Source organism: Oryctolagus cuniculus, chromosome 12 (genome assembly GCF_051225735.1).
Source record: "Oryctolagus cuniculus isolate XC-2025 breed Fujian yellow rabbit chromosome 12, ASM5122573v1, whole genome shotgun sequence".
Lineage (NCBI taxonomy): Eukaryota > Metazoa > Chordata > Mammalia > Lagomorpha > Leporidae > Oryctolagus > Oryctolagus cuniculus.
Window position 1 is genome coordinate 19,119,701 of NC_142878.1, and position 21,075 is coordinate 19,140,775.

The window sequence follows — 21,075 nt, forward strand, 5'->3', positions numbered from 1 at the left end:
GGGGGTCTGGGCCAGTGTATTCTAAGAGGGAGGATTTGTTAAGTGCCACTGTCTGCAGCTTAGGCATTTACCTGTGACAGCCAACGGGGCCAGTGACCATTGCTGCAACTTCCTGTTAACTCCTTTGCAATGATCTGTTCACGGTGTGGACACCATATCCTTTAAACGCCACATTCGCAGTCTGGAGTCCAGAGGTGATGGCAGAGCTTATATCCTTTCAAAGTAATAAGTAGGTGTCATCTGTTCACTCAAGAAAGGGAGGGAGAAAACGTTGGGCAGTCTGGGCAGGAGAGGAACAGGGGCTAGACTGGAGGAAAAGAAGTCTGCTGCTGTGCTACGTCATCTGGGTGTTTCTAATTACAAGCTGTGAGCAGTTAGGCACAATGACAACCAGGCAGTCGCTAGGAGCACATATTGCCTTGGGTACATTTTAAGGCTTATTTATATTTAAATGGAAGGCAGAGCAGCACACACATTCTCTCTCTCTTACACACACACACACACACACAGGCACACACACACACACACACACAGAGAGGGAGGGAGGGAGATTTTCCATCTATCCACAGTTCTCTCTCCAAATGCCTGCAACAGCCAGGACTGAATCAGGACAAAGCCATGAGCCAGGATCTCCATCTGGGTCTCCGACATGCGAGGCAGGGACCCCTGTACTGAGCCATCATCTTCTGCCTCCCGGGGTGTGCATTAGCAGGAAGCTGGATCAGAAGTGGGACATGAGCCCACAGGCACTCCAATATGGGATGCAGGCATCCCAAGTGGCAGCTTAATCCATTGCACATCAATACCTACTTCTGCTTTGGATGTTAAGAGGAATTATTCCCTTAGGAACATCTCATATGGGATCTCTCTCTCTCTATGTCTCCCTCAACATACACATGCATGTACATGCATGTAAACAGAGTGTCATTGTCTGTTTCTATTTTTTGAGCTAAATGCGAAGCCAGCAAAAACACCCAGTAAGCATCTGACACCTTGAAAAATCATCCATAAAATCTTCTAAGAAGATATTAATCATTGATTTATAGGAAGAAATATGTACAGTGTTTCTCATTATCATTTAGTATGTTGACTAGGGAATTGAATTTCAGCTTCCAAATACTCTATAATAACTTGGTGATTTTTTTTCCAAATAAGATTTTTTACAACTTAACAGTAAATTCCCATTTGCACTTCAACCTCTTATTTTTCTTTTTTCAACCTCTTATTTAAAAAGTCCCATGATGGGGGCCAGTGCTGTGCCATAGCAGGTAAAGCTGCCGCCTACAGTGCCAGCATCCCCTGTGAATGTCTGTTCTAGTCCCGGCTGCTCCTCTTTCGATCCAGCTCTCTGCTATGGCCTGGGAAAGCAGTGGAAGACAGCACAAGTCCCTGGGCCCCTCCCCCAACATGGGAGATCCAGAGGAAGCCCCTGGCTCCTGGCTTCCTATTGATGCAGTTCCAGCTGTTGCAGCCATCTGGGGAGTGAACCGGTGGATGGAAAAGCTCTCTCTCTCTCTCTGCCTCTGTTCTCTGTAACTCTATCTTTCAAATAAATAAATAAATCTTTTTTAAAAAGTCCCATGAATAAGCCACCATCACAATTTGGGGAAAAATGTTGGTAGTACATAATTTTGTCTCACCAGAGACATCTAAGATGCCTTCTGCACATCCCGTGGGCAATTGCAATATCACCGCGCAGAAGCAGACCGGGGCTCAGGCTCCTGCTCAGAAGCCACTCACGGCAGAAGCAGAGGCCAGATCTCCAGTCCTCTGAGTCCTCAACCAGGCACGACCCACGCACCTGTCGCCCTCCTGTTGCTTCTCGGCTTGTGCCTGGGTCTGCTGAACATAGAGGGGCTGCCCTGTTCTATGATGTCACGGGCTGCGCATGGGTCGCCACCCTGCCCTCCCAGTTAAATTCTCTTCAGATAGACCTTCAAGATTTTACTGCATGGATGCTCCCTGGAAGCAGTTGCTGGATTATCAGTCACAGATATTTTTTCCACATTGTTCTTCTCATCTAGGGGGAATATGTTACTGGGAGAGGAGGGGGAAGCACCTTTTTTATTCTCTCTCAAACTTCTAGGTGGGGATAAAAGGATTGTGAATGCAGTTAAAACAACAAGAGAGATTAGAATTCTAACAAAAGGCTTAGATTCTAATTCTTGGGAGACCACAGGCAGCTGCATTGTGCTGTGTTTGGGTTTCAGAAATGACAGCTCGGTTCTTAGAAGGGAAGACACTGAATCTAACGCCACCGTGTAGAAAATTCTGTGGTGAAATGTTTTCAAAGAAGCCAGGCACAGAAAGACAAGGGCTGTACTATCTCACTCACAGAGGGCACCTAACAAGGTAGCCTCACAGATGTTGAGACTAGCATGGTGGTTACTCGAGGTTGGGGAGAGTAGGGTGAGAGAAGAGCTGAGTCACAGGTGCTGATTATGCTTGGATAGGAAAAACAAGCTCTGTGCCCTGTTCACGGTGGAATGCCTATAGATGATGACAAGATAATGTAAAAGACAGAATTTTTTTTAATGGTTATAGATAATTTTTATTTTCTGTATTAGTGCCTGTACATGCATTTAACACTTTCATTTATCAACATATATTGCTTTCTTTATTATTATTTCTTTGAAAGGCAGAGTTACAGAGAGGCAGAGGCAGAGGCAAAGAAAGTCTTCCATCCACTGGTTCACTTCCCAAGCAGTCTCAGCGGCTAGAGCTGAGTCAATCCAAAGCCAGGAGCCAGGAGCCAGGAGCCAGGAGCCAGGAGCTTCTTCCGGGTCTCCCACATGGGTGCAGGGTTCCAAGGACTTGGGCCATCTTCCATTGCTTTCCCAAGCCATAGCAGAGAGCTGTTGGATTCCACTGAGTTCTTTATTCAACTCTTCTAGTTGGCTGGCTATCTTCTCCACAGACTTCTCCAAATCCTTCAACTTCTTTAGTTCTACCTCTTCCTCTGGACAGTTCTTTTCCCCAATTTTTTTTAATATTAGAAATAATTCTTTATAATATTTTATTTAATTTTTTGATTTTCTTTTTTTTGTTATTAGTACTTTTTTTAACTTTTATTAATGAATATAAATTTCCAAAATACGGCTTATGGATTACAATGGCTTCCCCCACATAACGTCCCTCCCACCCGCAACCCTCCCCTTTCCCACTCCCTCTCCCCTTCCATTCACATGAGGATTCATTTTTGATTCTCTTTATATACAGAAGATCAGTTTAGCATACATTAAGTAAAGATTTCAACAGTTTGCTCCCACACAGAAACATAAAGTGAAAAATAATAGATGATTTTTTAAATGATGATGAAATCAGATCAGACCTATACTAAACTGATCTGTAAAAAAAAAAAAAAAAAAAAAAAAGAAGAAGAAATTATCAATTCCCAACTTGACTCTTTTCCCCAATTAACATGACCCGGCAACTGTTTTGTATTCCAAGTGCTGACAATGGTGTCTCCATTTCCTTCAGAGATTTTCCCTTAAATATGAGTTTCTGGAAAGGCAGTGGAACCCCTATGGCCTCTTCAACAATCTGGGCCAGGTCTTGGACAATTGGTTTGCTGCAAGGGGTGACATGAAGGTCATGCTTCTCATTGCTGTGGGTGACAGTCACGCTGAGCCCGGCTGCCGACATTTCCTTGGTCTCGGTCACCTCCTCCGCCTGGATCACCTCGTCTGGGGTCACCTTCTCTGCCGGGGGCGCCTCCTCGCTCCGGGCCGAGCAGGTACGGACTTTCTTCTTCACCCGTGGCCTGCGAGCGCCGCAGGCGGCGCCCCTGGTGGGTCGGTCATGCCCCCCGGCTGCTCTCCGGAGGGATGGGCGCTGAGAAGCTGGCTGGCCGCCTTCAGCCAGGGGCTCCGACTGGCGCGGCTCCCGGCCCGGCCGAGGGGCGAGCCGCCAGGGCCCAGCTGGCCCCGGTCGCCTCGCAATCTCTGCGCGTTGCCGCGCTCCGCCAGGCCCGCCAGAATTTTGGTTGTTTCTGCCATAAAGAAATGATAAAGATTTTAGGAGGTAGATATGTTTAGATTGATTTGAGCATTACCCAATGTATGCATCAATCGGACCATCACCTGGTACCCCATAAACTTGCATGCTCTCTATATATCAGCTAAAAATAGTAATGATCAACGATAACTGTACCATTTCCCCTTTTTTAAAAAAAGTTTATTTATTTATTTAAAAGTCACAGTTACACAGAGAAAGAAGGAGAGGCAGAGAGAGAGAGAGAGAGAGAGAGAGAGAGAGACACTTCCATCTACTGGTTCACTCCCCAAAGATCAACTCTGCTGACCCAAAGCCAGGAACCAGCAGCTTCTTCTGAGTCTCCCACGTGGATGCAGGGGCCCAAGAATGTGGGCCAACCTCTACTGCTTTCCCAGGCCATAGCAGAGGGCTGAATAGGAAGAGGAGCAGCCGGGACGCAAACTGGCGCCCATAGGGGATGCCAGCACTGCAGGCAGCGCCTTAACCTGCTATGCCACACTGCCGGCCCCTGCTGCACCATTTCTCTTGCAAGCCTTTCTTGCAGAATGGATGTGACTTCTCTCATTGAAAACTCGAGTCTGCTTCCCCATCCCTCGAGTGTGGTTTGGTTTCTTGACTTGTTTGGACCAATAGAATACAACGACAGTGACATTATGCGTCTCCCCAAGCTAGACTAAGAGATCTTGCCCTTGCTGTTTCAGAACACCAGGGACACGGGCGCTACGATGAGACAGTCATGCAGGAAAGCCCCTCCCGCTTACTGGAGATGTGTGGCTCAGCAGAGGAGAGCTGAGCTACCCCAGCCAACAGCTGGCATTGGCTGCCACACCTAACTGAGGCCACCTCAGCCTTCTGGCCTGGCAGTCCTGCGACTGAAAGCAGGTGCACCATGATTCAGCTGAAACCAGCACAGCAACCCCTGGTCAACCTGCAGGATGGCGAAATATACTAAAGTGGTGCTTTTTGTAAGCCAACACGTCTGGGGCTGATATGTCATGCAGAACAGACTGACAGGAGCACCCTCAATAAATAACTCTACTAGTGAGGCTTTTGAAACAGAATCACCTTTCCTTTGATGGCTGATGAACATCTGTGGGGAGAGGGAATGCAGAACACCATATTCAGGAAGAAAAGACATCTGCAATGAAATTGCCAAAACCCTATGCATCATAGATGAGAAGAAAAAACGTGGAGAGAATCTCAAACGTCCCATTGAGTTGTATAAGTCAGAGAGATCAGTACTTGCTACCTGGCAGATATGACTAGGAAGGAGACTTTAAACATCATAGGCTCCGTATAGATGAATGATGATGCCTCATGTAGCTGTTAGGTAGTCCCAGCCTCCGGGGTGAGCACTGAGACTCAGAGAGCCAGCTGTTCCCGAGAGAGATGCTCTCCACAGGCACAAGGCTCTGTGGGACTCTGCTTTACAGAGGTTTATAGGCAGTAAGTCCTGAAGTCCCTGATCCGGAATACTGTGCCATTGCATCTAGTGAAAAAAGGGGTAATTAAGGATTTTATTGGGGGCCAGCACTGTGGCGCAGTAGGTTAATCCTCTACCTGTGGCACTGGCATCCCATATGGGCACAGGGTCTAGTCCTGGCTGCTCCTCTTCTGATCCAGCTCTCTGCCATGGCCTGGGAAAGCAGTAGAAGATGGCCCAGATGCTTGGGGCCCTGTACCCACGTGGGAGACCCAGAAGAAGCCCCTGGCTCCTGGCTTCAGATCAGCTCAGCTCCAGCTGTTGTGGCCATTTGAACCAGAGAATGGAAGACCTCTTTCTCTGTCTCTCCCTCTCATTGTCAGTAACTCTCTCTCTCTCAAATAAATAAATAATCTTTTTAAAAAAATTTTTATCAATCTTAACATTTTTTTCCATTTCCTTTCCATGGAGTTCTCTTCCTTTCTCTCAAAACATTTTTCTTTTCCTAAATGGGGTGTTTATTTTTCTAAGACTGTGACAGAAAGACAAAGAATTGAGTGCTTATTGCTACCCATATCTGGAGTGATTTGCCCTGTGTTGTCCTTACTTAATAGCTGGCATGAATGTCCTGTATTCTCCAGCCCCTTAACATGGGGCACATATGGCTTGTTTAGGGAAAAATCTACCAATTTCATATTTAAGTAAATTCTAGCATAATGAGACAGTGTAAAAATTATACTTGTTTGTAACCTAATTTAGTCAAACACTTCTTTATCTTTCTTGTTTGCTTTTTCTGTCATGATATGCAGTTTATTTTGGGAGGGAAGGAAGATGAAAGCGTTGTCTAGCAAGTGTCTTCTTACATGTGCTAGACGTTTTATTCATGTTGTTGTTGGATCCTAACAGCAACCCTGTAAGGAAGGAATGGAGGCTCAAAAGAGAGCCACAGCTAGCAAGTAGCAAAGCCAAGGACCAAACTCAGGCCTGTTTGTCTTCCAAACACACGTTTCACCACACCACAGAAAGTATTCGCTGAACTCCAGCCCATGTCTCAGTCTTCCCGGGGAAGAGGAACCTGCTGATTCATAAAGCAGTTATCCTCAACTTCTAATGATTCTTATTGTTTCTAGGAGTTATCCTGGATGGGAATCTTGGGTAAAGAGGTTTTTGAATAGAATATGGATGATTAGATAATTTCTAAGGTCCCTCCAACATAATTTTTGTTCTAAAAATATGTTCATATTTTTAAAACAGCAGGTGTGTTTAAAAATACAGGTGGTAGTCATGGGATACAATAAAGCTAAACAGTTCTTTTGGAGCATAAAGCCCTCAACTATAATGTAAATTAAAAATATGCTATCTCCAAAACTAAAAAAGAAATAGGAGAAGGAAGGAAAGGCGGGAGGGAGAGAGGGATGAGTGGGAGGGAGGAATAGAATAGCATTATATTCTCAGCATTGTGTCTATGAACTGCACTGACTCTGTTCTCTGTGTATTAATATTACTGTAGCATGAAAAAACTGAGTGTCAGAAGAAAAAAAAAAAGGTCAAGAGTCTTGACCTAAAGAGCTTGCTGTCCACATTGCTGTGTCATGCCTAGACTATTATGGCTGGTTAATGGACACTTGAAAGTTCAATATACTACCCTCCATTCTGTTGCATATGTTTGAAGTTTTTCCTAAGGAAAGTTTTCAAATGTTTAAAGTCAGTGTTTACATTATTATATGAGCATTTCTTCCTTAATATTACCCATCCATCAATGGAAAAAGTAGACTAATATTTTTCAACATGTGTCACTCTTGAAAATGTCTGTTTTTAAAGTGTTTGACTGCATTTTGAAAGTAATCTTGTTTCCCTCACATTTTCATGCTGTCATAAATGTGTCTTCTTGGATATACCTAAATTATTAGTTGACTGCATATTTCCTACTTAGCTTTGGATGCATAAAATGATTTTAGAAGGCACGATCAGTTTTTGGTTCGGGTGTGTGTGTTTAAAAGAAAACCAACACTTCTCGTAGCAGAGATATGTCTTAAAAACCCATCATTGGCTGGTGCCATGGCTCACTAGGCTAATCCGCTGCCTGTGGCGCCGGTACTCTGGGTTCTAGTCCTGGTTGGGGCACCGGTTCTCTCCTGGTTGCCCCTCTTCCAGTCCAGCTCTCTGCTGTGGCTTGGGAAGGCAGTGGAGGATGGCCCAGGTGATTGGGCCCTGTACCTGTATTGGAGACCAGGAGGAAGCACCTGGCTCCTGGCTTTGGATTGGTGCAGTGCGCCAGCCGTAGCAGCCATCTGGGGGGTGAACCAATGGAAGGAAGACCTTTCTCTCTGTCTCTCTCTCTCTCACTATCTAAATCTGTCTGTCCAAAACAAAACAAAACAAAACAAAAACAAAAAAAACAAAACAAAACAAAAAAAAGATCTAATTTGTGTCTTGGCTTCTGAATATGAAACTTGCACTTTCAAAGTACATACTTTCCAAATCAGTAGGGTGGAGGGCCGGTGTTTCTAACATCGCCTACACATCCCTATATCAGCTGCACCGAGGCCCGCGCTAAGCAGTTGAAAAGCCACAGTAGCACAGCTCCTGGTGTTAGCAACTTCTGGTGATAAATTATCTGTGCTCTGAAATCTGGGGCTGGGTTTTCATATTTACGTATTTATACATGAACCCCTGTCCTTCCTGCCACCCTTGGCTGTGAAGCTCAGTGCATATCCTTTCCTTCAAAAACGTTAACACCTTTCGTATAAACACAACAGATGGTTTATGTTCCAAAGGCAATGTGGATTATGAAGTAAAATTTTTCATTTTCCATGCAGTCTTTGAAAATGATTTTTAAAGTGTTAGACATTCATGTTGGCTTCTCTCTGCTTAAATGAACAATTTGATATATGATATTCTGGATGACTCTTTTGGTGGATAGATTTTCTTTGCAACTTAGATAAAAGGATTATTACCTCAGTCTGAGTTTTGCTTTTCCCAACTATAAAGTCTTTCATGACTGGTCCTTCCTATTACTACAACTGAAACTCTTTTAGCTCTGCTTGTAATGTCATCTGCATGGGTACTACAATTGAAGGGCTCAACTTCTGGTTTCCAAAGAGTTGTTAGCTCAGCATTCTGATTTATAAATCTTAGGATGAAGAATTGACACACAGAGCAATATAATTGAATATCTAGGCTGTCTTAATACCACTGTGGGTTTTTTAAAAAATATTTTATTTATTTATTTGAGAGGTAGAGTTACAGGCAGAGAGAAGGACAGAAAGAGAGAAAGGTCTTTCATCCACAGGTTCACTCCCTCAACAGCCAGAGCTGAGCCAATCTGAAACCAGGGCCCAGGAGATTCTTCCCAGTCTCCCATGCAGGAGAAGGGGCCCAAGCACTTGGTCATCCTCCACTGCTCTTCCAGGCCATAAACAAGGCGTTGGATCAGAAGAGGAGCAGCTGGGTCAGGAACTGGCATCCATATGGGATGCCTGTGGCACAGGAGATTTAGCCTACTACACCACTATGCCGGCCCCAGCCACTGTGTTTTTTTATACTTTAAGTTGTAAGTCCAGTCTTTAAAAGTTTTAGTCACTGGAGGGGTGAAACCTGTAATTAGGGAATGGCACCACAAGGCGGTGATCATGCTTTGATCATGGGTATAGTAAGAACTAAGTTATAAGGGCCAGTGCTGTGGCTCAGCAGGTTAATGCCCTGGCCTGAAGTGCCGGCATTCCATATGGGCGCCGGTTCTAGTCCCGGCTACTCTACTTCCGATCCAGCTCTCTGCTATGGCCTGGGAAAGCAGTAGAAGATGGTCCAAGTCCTGGGGCCCTGCACCCACATGGGAGACCTGGAAGAAGCTCCTGGCTTCGGATCAGCTCAGCTCTGGCCATTGCAGCCAATTGAGGAGTGAACCAGCGGAGGGAAGACCTCTCTCTCTCTCTCTCTCTCTCTCTCTCTGCCTTTCCTCTTTGCGTAACTCTGCCTTTCAAATAAATAAATCTTTAAAAAAAAAGAACTAAGTTATAGAAATGATTTTTTGCCTGAGATAGATTTTTCATCCCTATTTTACACTTTTGTTCAATGTCTGTTATTCACAAAATTACAACTCAAAACAGGATAATACTGTGAAACCACTAGACACTGAACTTAAATACAGAGAAAACTTTAAAAATAATCTAGATATATGTAACACCTTTCACATAGAATTTACTGTTTTTCTTAAGTCTAACCCTAGTCTTAACCAGATTGTAAGTGTTGTTTCTTTTCAACTCACCTTAAATTTTCTCTTGGAATTAAAAGTTTATTTTTCTAAAAGTCTCTAGGAGAAATCATTTTAAGCCCAAGAGGGTGTTGGCATGACACTAACATTTCATCAGCTGTTTGTGCCCAAATATGTGCTTTGGTAGCAAGTGAGTGTGTTTAATTAAAGGACCCCCTTGACAGTGTGAATTCAGTTTCAAAATCAGTTAGAATATCACTGTTCCCTGGACTTCTGCTGCGTTCTTTTCCTTTAAGAAGTTTCAAGTTGTCAGAAATAGAAAAACAATTTTGACTCTAACTTAAAATAAATGAGTTCTATTGCAAGTATAGGCAAACCTCTGGACTGAAGGCAATGCTCAAAACACAGACTTAGGAGAGGCAGGTACAAAGTCTCAGAGGCAGGAACTGACCACCTGGAAGTCTCGCCTGGTTCTTCTGCTGGAACCAATAAGCACAACCACGTACCTGCCCCTGGCTGCTGTTGAGTGGGAGAAAAAAAAAAACTCTGGCAAAAGACACCCGGATCTGAATTAGCTTCCGTAGTGGAAGGGCAGGTGTCTGAACTGATCCCCTGCCATATCTCTCTCAGCGGGAGAATGGTGATTTCACAAAAGCAATCAAAGTACTTTAGGGAACAATACTTAGTGATCAAAAAACAATAGGTGGTTGTGATCACCATGCAGTGTTTAGTGGAACACCTTGCTCCATGTGAGCTCCAAATGGAAAGGCAAAACTGAGTACCCATTTGTTAATGAAACGCCTAGGGGAACAGAACTTTGCTGTAGTGGTTAAGATGCCAGTTGACATGTCTGCGTTCCATATCACAGTGTCTGGATTTGAGTCTTGGTTCTGCTCCTGACTCAGTTTCCTGCTTATATGCACCCTGGAAGCAGCAGGTGACGACTCTGGTAGGTGGGTCCCTGTCACCCACATAGAAGACCAGGATTGAATCCTGACTCCTGGCTCCGGGCTTTGGCATGGCTCAGTGGCAGCTGCTGCAGTCATTTGGGATATAAATCAGTGGATGGGAGATGTCTCTCTCTGTCTTGGTCTTTCAAGTAAATAAATAAATATGACAGTCTAGGTAAAGTGGAGCACTAACCCCTCTGTTGGGTATTCTGGTTTCCAGGGTCTCATCTGGGTTCAGCTAAGAGTCCTTGAACGAACCCCAATACTTTGGTTGTCCTCCTTTCCTCCATAAAAGGAGGAGGTTGCACCAAATGATCCCTTTTATCTTGCCAAGGTCTCCCGTTTTGTGAATATAAAAGAAAAGATGTTCCCTTCCCAAGAGACGTTTCCCAGTATTACTTTATTACTTTATTTATTTTTTGACAGGCAGAGTGGACAGTGAGAGAGAGAGAGACAGAGAGAAAGGTCTTCCTTTGCCATTGGTTCACCCTCCAATGGCCGCTGCAGCCAGCGCACTGCACTGATCCGATGGCAGGAGCCAGGTACTTCTCCTGGTCTCCCATGTGGGTGCAGGGCCCAAGCACTTGGGCCATCCTCCACTGCACTCCCTGGCCACAGCAGAGAGCTGGCCTGGAAGAGGGGCAACCGGGACAGAATCCGGCGCCCCAACTGGGACTAGAACCCGGTGTGCCGGCGCCACAAGGCAGAGGATTAGCCTAGTGAGCCGCGGCGCCGGCCTCCCAGTATTACTTTAACTTAAATATAATACTTTCCTTAGCGGCTCCTCTGTACCTGTCACCACTGCCCCTAACACAGCTGCATCCTGGAAATCCCTATGTCTCACCACACAGTATGCCCTTTGATCTGAAATTTAAAATTGTTTTAACAGGGGACTGGTATCTTTGCATCTGTTGACTAAACCCATGCTGCAGCTGCAGTGTTTCTTGGACAGACTTATGAGATAAATATAGGTACCTGTCACTGCGGAAGTGTGTGGATCTAAATAATGAAACAGGGAGAAATAGAATAACGCACAGCATATTGCTACCATTTTTCAGAGACGCTCCTAGCTCCGACAGTGATATTTTTATTAAGTTTAGGTTATTCACACAGAAGAGTTCCTCAAAAAATAGAAATTAAAAAAATTACTCTTTTTATTTCTACCTGATTGGTGACCTCTCTTAACAGAATTTCCATTATCTTGATTGGCATTTAGACTGAGATTGACCCAGAGAAATATCATTGCGACAAAGGAGACAGCTAATCTGATGAGCCTTTGGAATCATAGGCCTAAACCTACAACCTCTCCCCTAATGGGAACCTTGCTGGCATTAGTGCACAGTGGTCTCACCATTTCTTTCTGCTGTGGACACCACAGACCCCTCCTGTAGCCTCACAAGCCCCTGTAGCTTGTGAGCGATTGCTTCTGATCATTTTTCTTCCTCACTCTTCAAAAGGTAATGTTTTTACACTGTGTCTCAGGCATACATCTCTGTCATCTTGAATCTCTTTACTCCTGTCTCTTCTCCTCCAACCAACACCCCTCTGCCTGTAACATGGGGACCTGATTCGTACTCTGACGTCCTCACTCCAACTCTTGCCATTTTGTCATTTATTAAGCATCTGTTGAGTGCCTGATGCTCATGTCAATGGCCTGTGAAGGTTCATCCAACCAATGGTTCATCCATCCATCCTTCCTGGGCTACCACAGCGTCAAAGGCTGCAGTCCCAGGAAATCTCTGCCACTCACTCAGGACGCTATCCTTTACCTTCTTCTTGTAATCAAGAACACCTCCCTTCTTAGATCACAGCTCCTTCATCCCCCCTTCATAACTCCTTGACTACAGCACCCTATCTATTTGACCTCGTACAAATTCTCATTTTTTCCTACGCCATCATTGGAGGTGTGGGGAGCAACTCGAACTAGACTAAGTTACTGGAATTAAGACTTATTCTATGCATCTGCTCTCCCACAATATGGCGCTGGGAGAGGAGTAAACAGCTTCTACACAGCTGCCTCCAGTTCAACCAATAAGCAGCAGGACCTGCTCCTGATTGGAGGAGAGCAGCGTACTCGGCGTGTGGGTAGCAGAGTTGGGATTGGTGGAAGAGGACTATAAAGGAGGAGAGAGACAACATGCACCAGGAACATCTAAGGGGAACACCTGAGGAACATCTGAGCAGCCCCCGAGAGAGCCGGCCGGCGGTGTGCCGCTCCCCCGCGGAAGTGGGGAAAGTGGCAAGGGGAACCGCCCTTCCACGGAGGTGGAAGGGTCGGTAGCCAACCCGGGAAGAACCAGCAGCAAACCCGGGGAGGGCCGAGCAGACGAAAGAACAATGCAGGGTCCTGTGTTGTTCCTCCGTGAAGAGGGGGAGCGACAGGAGGGACCATGTAATTTATTGCCCAATAAGGAGTTGTTTTGCAAGTAGAAGTGAATGATGTGAGAATTACACTGGGATGCTTCTGGGAAAATGAGCGTATGATCACACCAGCCATCACATGTTGCTGAGTAATTCCCCTTTCCTATCCAACCCCTGGTTAGCCTCTGCACCAATTTCTTCCTGGTTCTCTTAACTTGTTTGTATTCCCTGCTGCATGGATCTATAAAACCCCACCCTGTAGCTGCGATGTGGTTTGCCTTCCCTGCCCTATAGCTGCAGACTGACTCATGTACGGATTCAGTCCCTTCTCAGAGTCACTCTTCACTAGTTTTCTTATTCTTCATTACCCGCATTTCCTACCCCCCTCAAATCTAAGTCTGCACTTTCACTGCTCTTAGAAGAGAGCTCCCTGTTCAATCTTTGACTTGTCTCTGCAACAAATGAGCTGGGATTCTCCATGGAGAAAGCTGAAATTTGTAACTGCAACTCCCTCATCCTTTGCATTTCACTACACGCTTCTTTCTGGTCTGCCTGCTCTTGGTCCTATGAGTCTCAGAATGGGGTCTGTCCTCCTGGGCAGCCAGCTGTGGGCCACACATCCCTCTTCTGGGTGGACACCAAACCTGTGCAGGTCTCCATCACTAGCCTCCCACGACAGTTTTTAAAAGATATTTATTTATTTTATTTGAAAGGCAGAGTTACAGAGAGAGAGAGAGAAAGTCTGGTGCTTCTTCCAGGTCTCCCACATGGGTGCAGGGGCCTAAGGACTTGGGCCATCTTCCACTGCTTTCCCAGGCCATAGCAGAGAGCTGGATTGGAAGTGAGCAGCCGGGACTAGAACCAGCGCCCATATGGGATATGGACACTGCAGGTGGCAACTTTACCCACTGTGCCAGAGTGCAGGCCCCCCGGAGGTTTTATGATTACCTAAGTCGGTGTCAAAGGACTGTGGATTATTCATGCCAGTGCCTCAGGACCCAAGGACTTTCATTAGGCATTTGCTGAATGAGAGAAAGCACACGGGCAGGCAGTATCCTTTTGGTTCTTTCTTGGTGGTATTATTTGTAAAGTGCAAGAAAAACAAACACTTCAGGGCAACTTATATCCTTGGTTAACTAAACTTGTTGGCAGAGTCAACACAAGAGTTTTGTTCTGTAAACGGACTTGATCCACAGAATTCCTAGGTTTAAAGTTTATTTTTAAGACTCTTGGATCGTTGCCATGGCGCAGTAGGTTAATCCTCCACCTGTGGCACCAGCATCCCATATGGGTGCTGGTTCTAGTCCATGATGCTCCTCTTCCGATCCAGCTCTCTGCCTTGGCCTGGGAAAGCAGTAGAAGATGGCACAAGTGCTTGGGTCCCTGCACTTCTGTGGGAGATCGGGAAGAAGCACCTGGCTCCTGGCTTCGGATTGGTGCAGCGCTGGCTGTTGCAGCCAATTAGGGAGTGAACCAGTGGATGGAAGACCTCTCTCTCTGTCTCTTCCTCTCACTATCTGTAACTCTACCTCTCAAATAAAAAAAAAAGGACTCTCAATGGGGAAATACATTTTAGCTGATCTGGAAGAGCATCTTAAATGAGAGAATAATAAATTAAAACATTACTCAGGCCCCAGGCTATTCATTTTACATTATGTTGATGTAAAACTCTTTATTTCTAGCTTAATGTATGGCTGCAATATCAATTCCATGACTGGGACAATTTTAGGGGAGCCTTTTCTTTTGCCATGGTTAAAGACAAAGTATTAAAAAAGAATAATCTGCTTTTGATGTAAACAAAATGCTAAGCTTGTATCCACTAATGTGGTATCTTTTATATAAACGGGCTACTGTACTGTCCCCTTGTTAAGTGTATTATGTGGAATTTTTTCTCTCTGCATGGTACATTTGTGCCTAGCCAGCATTTGTAGAAACACTGGTGTTTCTGAAAATCAGACGTCATCTGTACCTTTTGAGCAGAAAGAAGCATCGTGAGGGCTGAGGGAGGTGGGACTTACAACAGCAATAGTTCAATGAAGATATGACAACATTTTATAACTTCTTTGTATATCTGAAGGAATTTTCTATGTCCTCATAGTATAATCATATTGTTCTTTTATGTAAGTTTTTAAAAATCAAGCAAGTTCTGTTTAACACTCCATCTATCCATTCACTGAGCTGGTAGCCTGGGTGTGATACCATGCTATGCTCTGACACAGGGAAAAGTAAATAAGAAACTGCCCTACCCTTAGTTGTTCTACAAATGAAGACAGCTACAGAAATAGAATTAATCGATAGAATTATTTGATAAATGCAAAAATAGAAACATCTACCCAGTTTAGTGCTGGCACAAAAGAGGGGAAAACTTAACTTGGCAGAGTCTTCCTCTGGCTGAGAGAACACCAGGAATGATGACATAAGCTGTGGGCTGGAATAATGCACACTCAGGGACCTCCGAGCAGTTGGCCATGGCCCATGCTTAGAGGGGCTGTGGGTTGGGAAAGAAGAGATCAAGCTAGAGAAAGAGCAAAAAGCATTGAAAGAGGGGGGCTTGCACATCCCAGTTAGGACAGGGGACTTTACTGGCAGGGAGAGCCAAAGAGGGGCTTTGCTGGGAAGGAGGTGGCCACGTCTGTTTTAGAAGGGTCGCGCTGGCTACTCTGTGCAGGATCACTTGAAATAATTCGAAGCGGGGAAGTGATTGGGGAAGCCCCAGCAGCTGTTCATTTGACAGATGCTAAGGCTTACGCCAAGGCAGGAGGCATGAGGACAGAGCAGAGTGGGAAGAAGAGGAAGATATTTAAGGGCAGAACTGGCGGACTTGATCCAGGAAGAGGGCTGAGTGAAGGGAAACAAGCACTCAGGACATGTTTTTGGTTTCAGGTTTAGATTACTTATATGAAAATAAGTAAATGCCATCCCCGAGAAGAGGTAGGAAGTATAAAGTCAAACCTAATCGACAGGATGTGGAAACGCCGAAGAGGTGGGAAATTACTGCTCTAACCAACCACGATCGACTAGCCGCAGACACAGCTATAATGTGTTTTAAAATTGTCTGTTAGATGAGTTATAAGTTCTTTCACTTTTGGCAGGCATTTAGAAACTCTTTTAAAATTATTAAATACAAATACGTATTTTTAAAAAAGATTTATTTTATTTATTTGAAAGAGTTACAGAGAGAGGTAGAGACAGAGAGAGTGGTCTTCCATTTGCCAGTTCACTCCCCAAATGGCCACAATGGCTGGAGCTGAGCCAATCTGAAGCCAGGAACTGGGAGCTTCTTCCGGGTCTCCCATGTGGGTACAGGGGTCCATCTTCTACTGCTTTCCCAGGCCCTAGCAGAGAGCTGGATCGGAAGTAGAGGAGACAGGACTCAAACCAGTGCCCATACGGGATGCAAGCACTGCAGGCCAGGGCTTTAACCCACTGCACCATAGCGCTGGCCCCACATATTGTTTTCTTGGGAGAAGCTAACAACAGTCACATACATTCAAAATATTGCTTTTCTACTTTAAAATCCATCTATTTGTTAGAGCATTTCCAGAAGAAAATTTTCTTCCTGGGGTTGAAGAGAATGAAAAAAACAGCCAAACTGAAACAAATCTGATTTTGAGCTTCATACAGAAAATGCTGTCTGTAAGAAATCAACTCATTAATATCAGTTCCTCAGAAAATCTCCTTGAGTGTGTAGCTAGCCCATTAGGTTTGAGTCTTTATAAATATGTATTTTTACCTTTCACTAGCAGTGTATGTCCCTGTTAATCGTGAGTAATGTACTAAGACAAAATAGGATCCAAGTGAAGTTAATCACTAATATGAAGTGACCTTCCAGATGAGGCTGTGTGCAGTGAAAATGCTCTCACACTGTGGGCGCTTGATGATTCCTCGCGTTACAGCTGTGACTTAGCATCAAGATGAGGAGGCCCGGAGCCTTGGGATCCAGCAGTAGAGGACACAGCCTGTGGAGTGGGCTACTCCTTTCAGAAAGTGCAGTGAGGAAGGCTAGACCCTGGTTAGCAGATGTGTCCTTTGCAGGGTTTTTGTATGTATGTATGGATGGATGGATGGATATGGATGGATGGATGGATGGATGGATGAATATGGATGGATGGATATGGATGGATGGATGGATGGATATGGATGGATGGATGGATGGATATGGATGGATGGATATGGATGGATGAATATGTATGTATGTATGGATGGATGGATATGGATGGATGGATGGATGGATGGATGGATATGGATGGATGGATATGGATGGATGAATATGTATGTATGTATGGATGGATGGATGGATATGGATGGATGGATGGATGGATGGATATGCATGTATGCTCTGCCTGTATAAAGGCAGAGCGGCAGCCTCCCGCTAGAGATGGTTGACAGGGATCTAAGATATCAGATGGGACCTCCATATGCTGTTCTGTGTGCCTGTAATTTACAGAGCAAGAAACCTGGGTTCTAGTTTATAATTAAAAAGAAATACAGGCCGGCACTGTGGTTCACTAGGCTAATCCTCCGCCTGTGGTGCTGGCACCCCAGGTTCTAGTCCTGGTCGGGGCGCCGGATTCTGTCCCGGTTGCCCCTCTTCCAGGCCAGCTCTCTGCTGTGGCCCGGGAGTGCAGTGGAGGATGGCCCAGGTGCTTGGGCCCTGCACCCCATGGGAAACCAGGAAAAGCACCTGGCTCCTGGCTCCTGCCATCGGATCAGCGCGGTGTGCCAGCCGCAGCGCGCTGGCCGCGGCGGCCATTGGAGGGTGAACCAATGGCAAAAGGAAGACCTTTCTCTCTGTCTCTCACTGTGCACTCTGCCTGTCAAAAAAATAAAAAAATAAAAAATAAAATTAAAAAAAATTAAAAAAAAAGAAAAAGAAATACAGGCTGGCGCTGTGACTCACTAGGCTAATCCTCCGCCTGCGGCGCTGGCACCCCAGGTTCTAGTCCTGGTCAGGGCGCTGGATTCTGTCCCGGTTGCTCCTCTTCCAGTCCAGCTCTCTGCTGTGGCCCGGGAAGGCAGTGGAGGATGGCCCAAGTGCTTGGGCCCTGCACCTGCATGGGAGACCAGGAGAAGCACCTGGCTCCTGGATTCAGATCAGTGCAGCGCACCGGCCATAGCGGCCATTAGGGGAGTGAACTGGCAAATGGAAGACCACTCTCTCTGTCTCTCTCTCTCACTGTCTAACTGCCTGTCAAAACACATACACACACACACACACACACACAACAGTACACTCCTTTCCTGCTTTACTTGGTATTGTGGTAAATAAATATGAACCAGGTTTTTAGACTCTGACTTCACTTTAGGTTGTAAGTTAAATGGAGAAATGTTTTCCAATAGTCCCCAAATAGCTCTAGGACACATTACATTTATTTCGTTTTATAGTAGTGCTGCACACACCTTAATTTTCTTCACTTGGATTTCATGAGTCTGTGTCTTTTCTTATCTTGGCTTTGGCCTCCTGGTGCCTGGGTATACGTCTGACTCTGTGTACCTTTCTGTGGTTTCTGCTTCCTCCGGCTACAGATTTTCCTGAACTAGTCTTGAGGAATAGCTCACAGAGCACTATCAACAAACAGTGGTTCAGGGCCGGTGCTGTGACACAGTAGGTTAAGCCTCTGCCTGCGGTGCCGGCATCCCATATGGGTGCCAGTTTGTGTCTCAGCTGCACCTTTTCAGATCCGGTTCTCTGCTAATGACCTGGCAAAGCAGTGGAAGATGGCCCAAGTGCTTGGGTCCCTGAACCCACAAGAAGCTCCTGGCTCAGGCTCCAGCCATTGTGGCCATTTGGGGAGAGAACCATGTCTCTGCCTCTTTCTGTCTTTAACTTTACCTTTCAGATAAATAAATAAATCTTAAAAACACACACACAGTGGTTCTTTAAATGTGAGGTTAATACTGCAAGAGATGATTTTGTGCCACTGCTGTGGCTGCTGGGTTGGGCCACATTGTATTCCCATTAGAGCTCATTTAAAAGTCTGATGTTATCTATCTCCTATGTTTCAACCTGTGGTTTAACCTAGTGGTTCTTAACGATTTTTTCTTCATCTAAACCGAACGAATGATGTTCCCATGTCCCCAACCCTGTCTTTATCCTATCTTTTCTTATCTCAGGAAGTATCATTCTCATTATCTAACTTCACAAGCCGGTTAACTAAGAGCTATCATGACTCCACTTTCTTTTTTATTCTCTACATCCCACTAATTTTCAAGTCTTACTGATTCTTTCTTGCAATACCTTTTGTATCTAATGACTTCTGTCCATCGTCACCATGCTGTTGGCTCAAACCAACATAATCTTTGAACTGGACTAACTGTACCAGCCTCCAAACCAGTCACCTCACATCCATTCTTGCCCTCTCAGCAAAGCCAGAGAGCTCTTTCCAAAACCTGGTAACAATTCTTGCTTTCATAAAGCTTCCTGTTGCTTTTAAGACAAAAACCCACATTCTTTACTCCATTTCAGTGGTCTGTGTTGCCTAGCCGGCTTCTCCAGCCTCATCGTGTACCCTTTCTACTATAGCCACGCTGCCACGGTTGAGCTTCTTGGACACGTGCTCTGCTTTCTCATCCCTTGGACATACTGTTCCATCTTTCTCTCATCAACTCCATTCATCTAGCCAATGTCAGTCTTCCAAGTTTCCACTTAAACCTTGCTTCCTCAAGAAGCTGTTATTGACCATCTAGGGTGAGTTGGATCCCCTTTATATGCTCATATAGCATGTAGATTTCTTCTTCAGGCATTAACTGTATTTATGAACTTAGTTCATTTCACCTTTACCCCTCACACTGCCAGATCCTTGAAGGCAGCGTCCATTTCTGTTGAGTGTACTGCTGTGTCCTCTGTCTTCAGCGCAGAACCTGTCACAGGATAGACATCAATAAATATGTATTAAATGAATAAACCACACTGTTGTGAACATGTCCAGATTGTGAGGTAAGGTTGTCCCTTTTTTTCTGTAAGGTTTCTGATGCCTTATTGCTAAATCCTCCCCTCTTTCCCAAACAGAAGGCTAGAATTTAAGTTGGGACAGTGTTGTTATTATTAGTGACGATTCTTGTAGCAGTGTTCACAGTTGATTCAAGTGAATCATAATTGATTCAAATCCTGATCTGACATTGCAGATAAGAATTGGTGTTACCTATCAAGATTAGCTCAGCTATGGAAGCACAAAGATTCTTTGCACCAGGCATATCAAGAGTTAGAGATGATTTCTAAGATGGCTTCAGGATTTAATGGACATTAGGCATGCTAACCATATTTTTGTACTTTGTATACACTGTTCTTTGTGTTTGCAATGAGAGAGGAATGTGGAATGGAAAAGATGAAACATGAAAGAAATTGAAGGCAACTCTGCCAACCTCTGGCTGAAGATAAAAGATGGACCTAGAGGAAGAATCTAGCTAAGGAAGTAGATAGTGTGTCAGTGACACAGGTAGGAAACAGATGATACAATTAAAAGGCTTTCATTTTGAGAGTGTTTAAGCTGTTTTTAGAGGTGTAGATGGGGCAAGGGCACTAATAATGGATGGTGAAATCTATTACTAATCACAGTGGAAAATGGTTGGTTGTAACCCCTTGACATGAAAGGAGAATTCTGGGAAAATGGGAGTGGGGCCATTTATCACGGGTCATGGTTACGGAGTGTTACAGCTGCTTTCATCTCCTGCCAGTTATCCCAGTTTCCTAGACCTAGTTAGAAGACATGGAGTGAAGCAGTCCACTTGATCAGAGGCAGTACAGTCTGCTTTTTGGGAACCTGAATAGAGAAAGTTGGAGAATGAATCTCGGAGAGGTGGGATCAAACAGAACCAGTGTAGGTAGCATATCGCTATCATTATATAACTATAATATAACTAGTAATAGTTTTTGTAAGCACTTATATGCATTAAAATCAATATTTTATTGCTGTCCATAAACAGATTCAGCACTTTCTATGTATTCCAGCTTCTTGTCTTTTTATCCAATTATTGAATAAAAGAAATCACTTTGATTTCATATATAGTCCTTACCTACTAATGAGTTGAATTCCAGTAATTTTTTATTTGTAGTTTAGTATTTTGGAATGAATAGTTAACATTTTTTTTGGCTAGGCACTAGTTGATGTTCTCTACTTATATTAATTCATTCA

General features: G+C 44.7%; 2 protein-coding genes across 2 annotated transcripts in view; one reads left to right on the forward strand and one right to left on the reverse strand.

Moving 5' to 3' along the window:
• The window catches only part of SLC35F4 (solute carrier family 35 member F4), a 344,601-nt gene that overhangs the window by 200,849 nt on the left and 122,677 nt on the right, over positions 1 to 21,075 (forward strand). The window lies entirely within an intron of this gene.
• The window catches only part of LOC138844575 (uncharacterized), a 58,224-nt gene that overhangs the window by 10,973 nt on the left and 26,176 nt on the right, over positions 1 to 21,075 (reverse strand). The window contains 4 exon segments of the mRNA XM_089309603.1: positions 2,697 to 2,969; positions 3,400 to 3,909; positions 3,912 to 3,991; positions 11,427 to 11,581. Of these exon segments, the coding sequence (XP_089165729.1) occupies positions 2,697 to 2,969; positions 3,400 to 3,909; positions 3,912 to 3,991; positions 11,427 to 11,581 (1,018 nt within the window).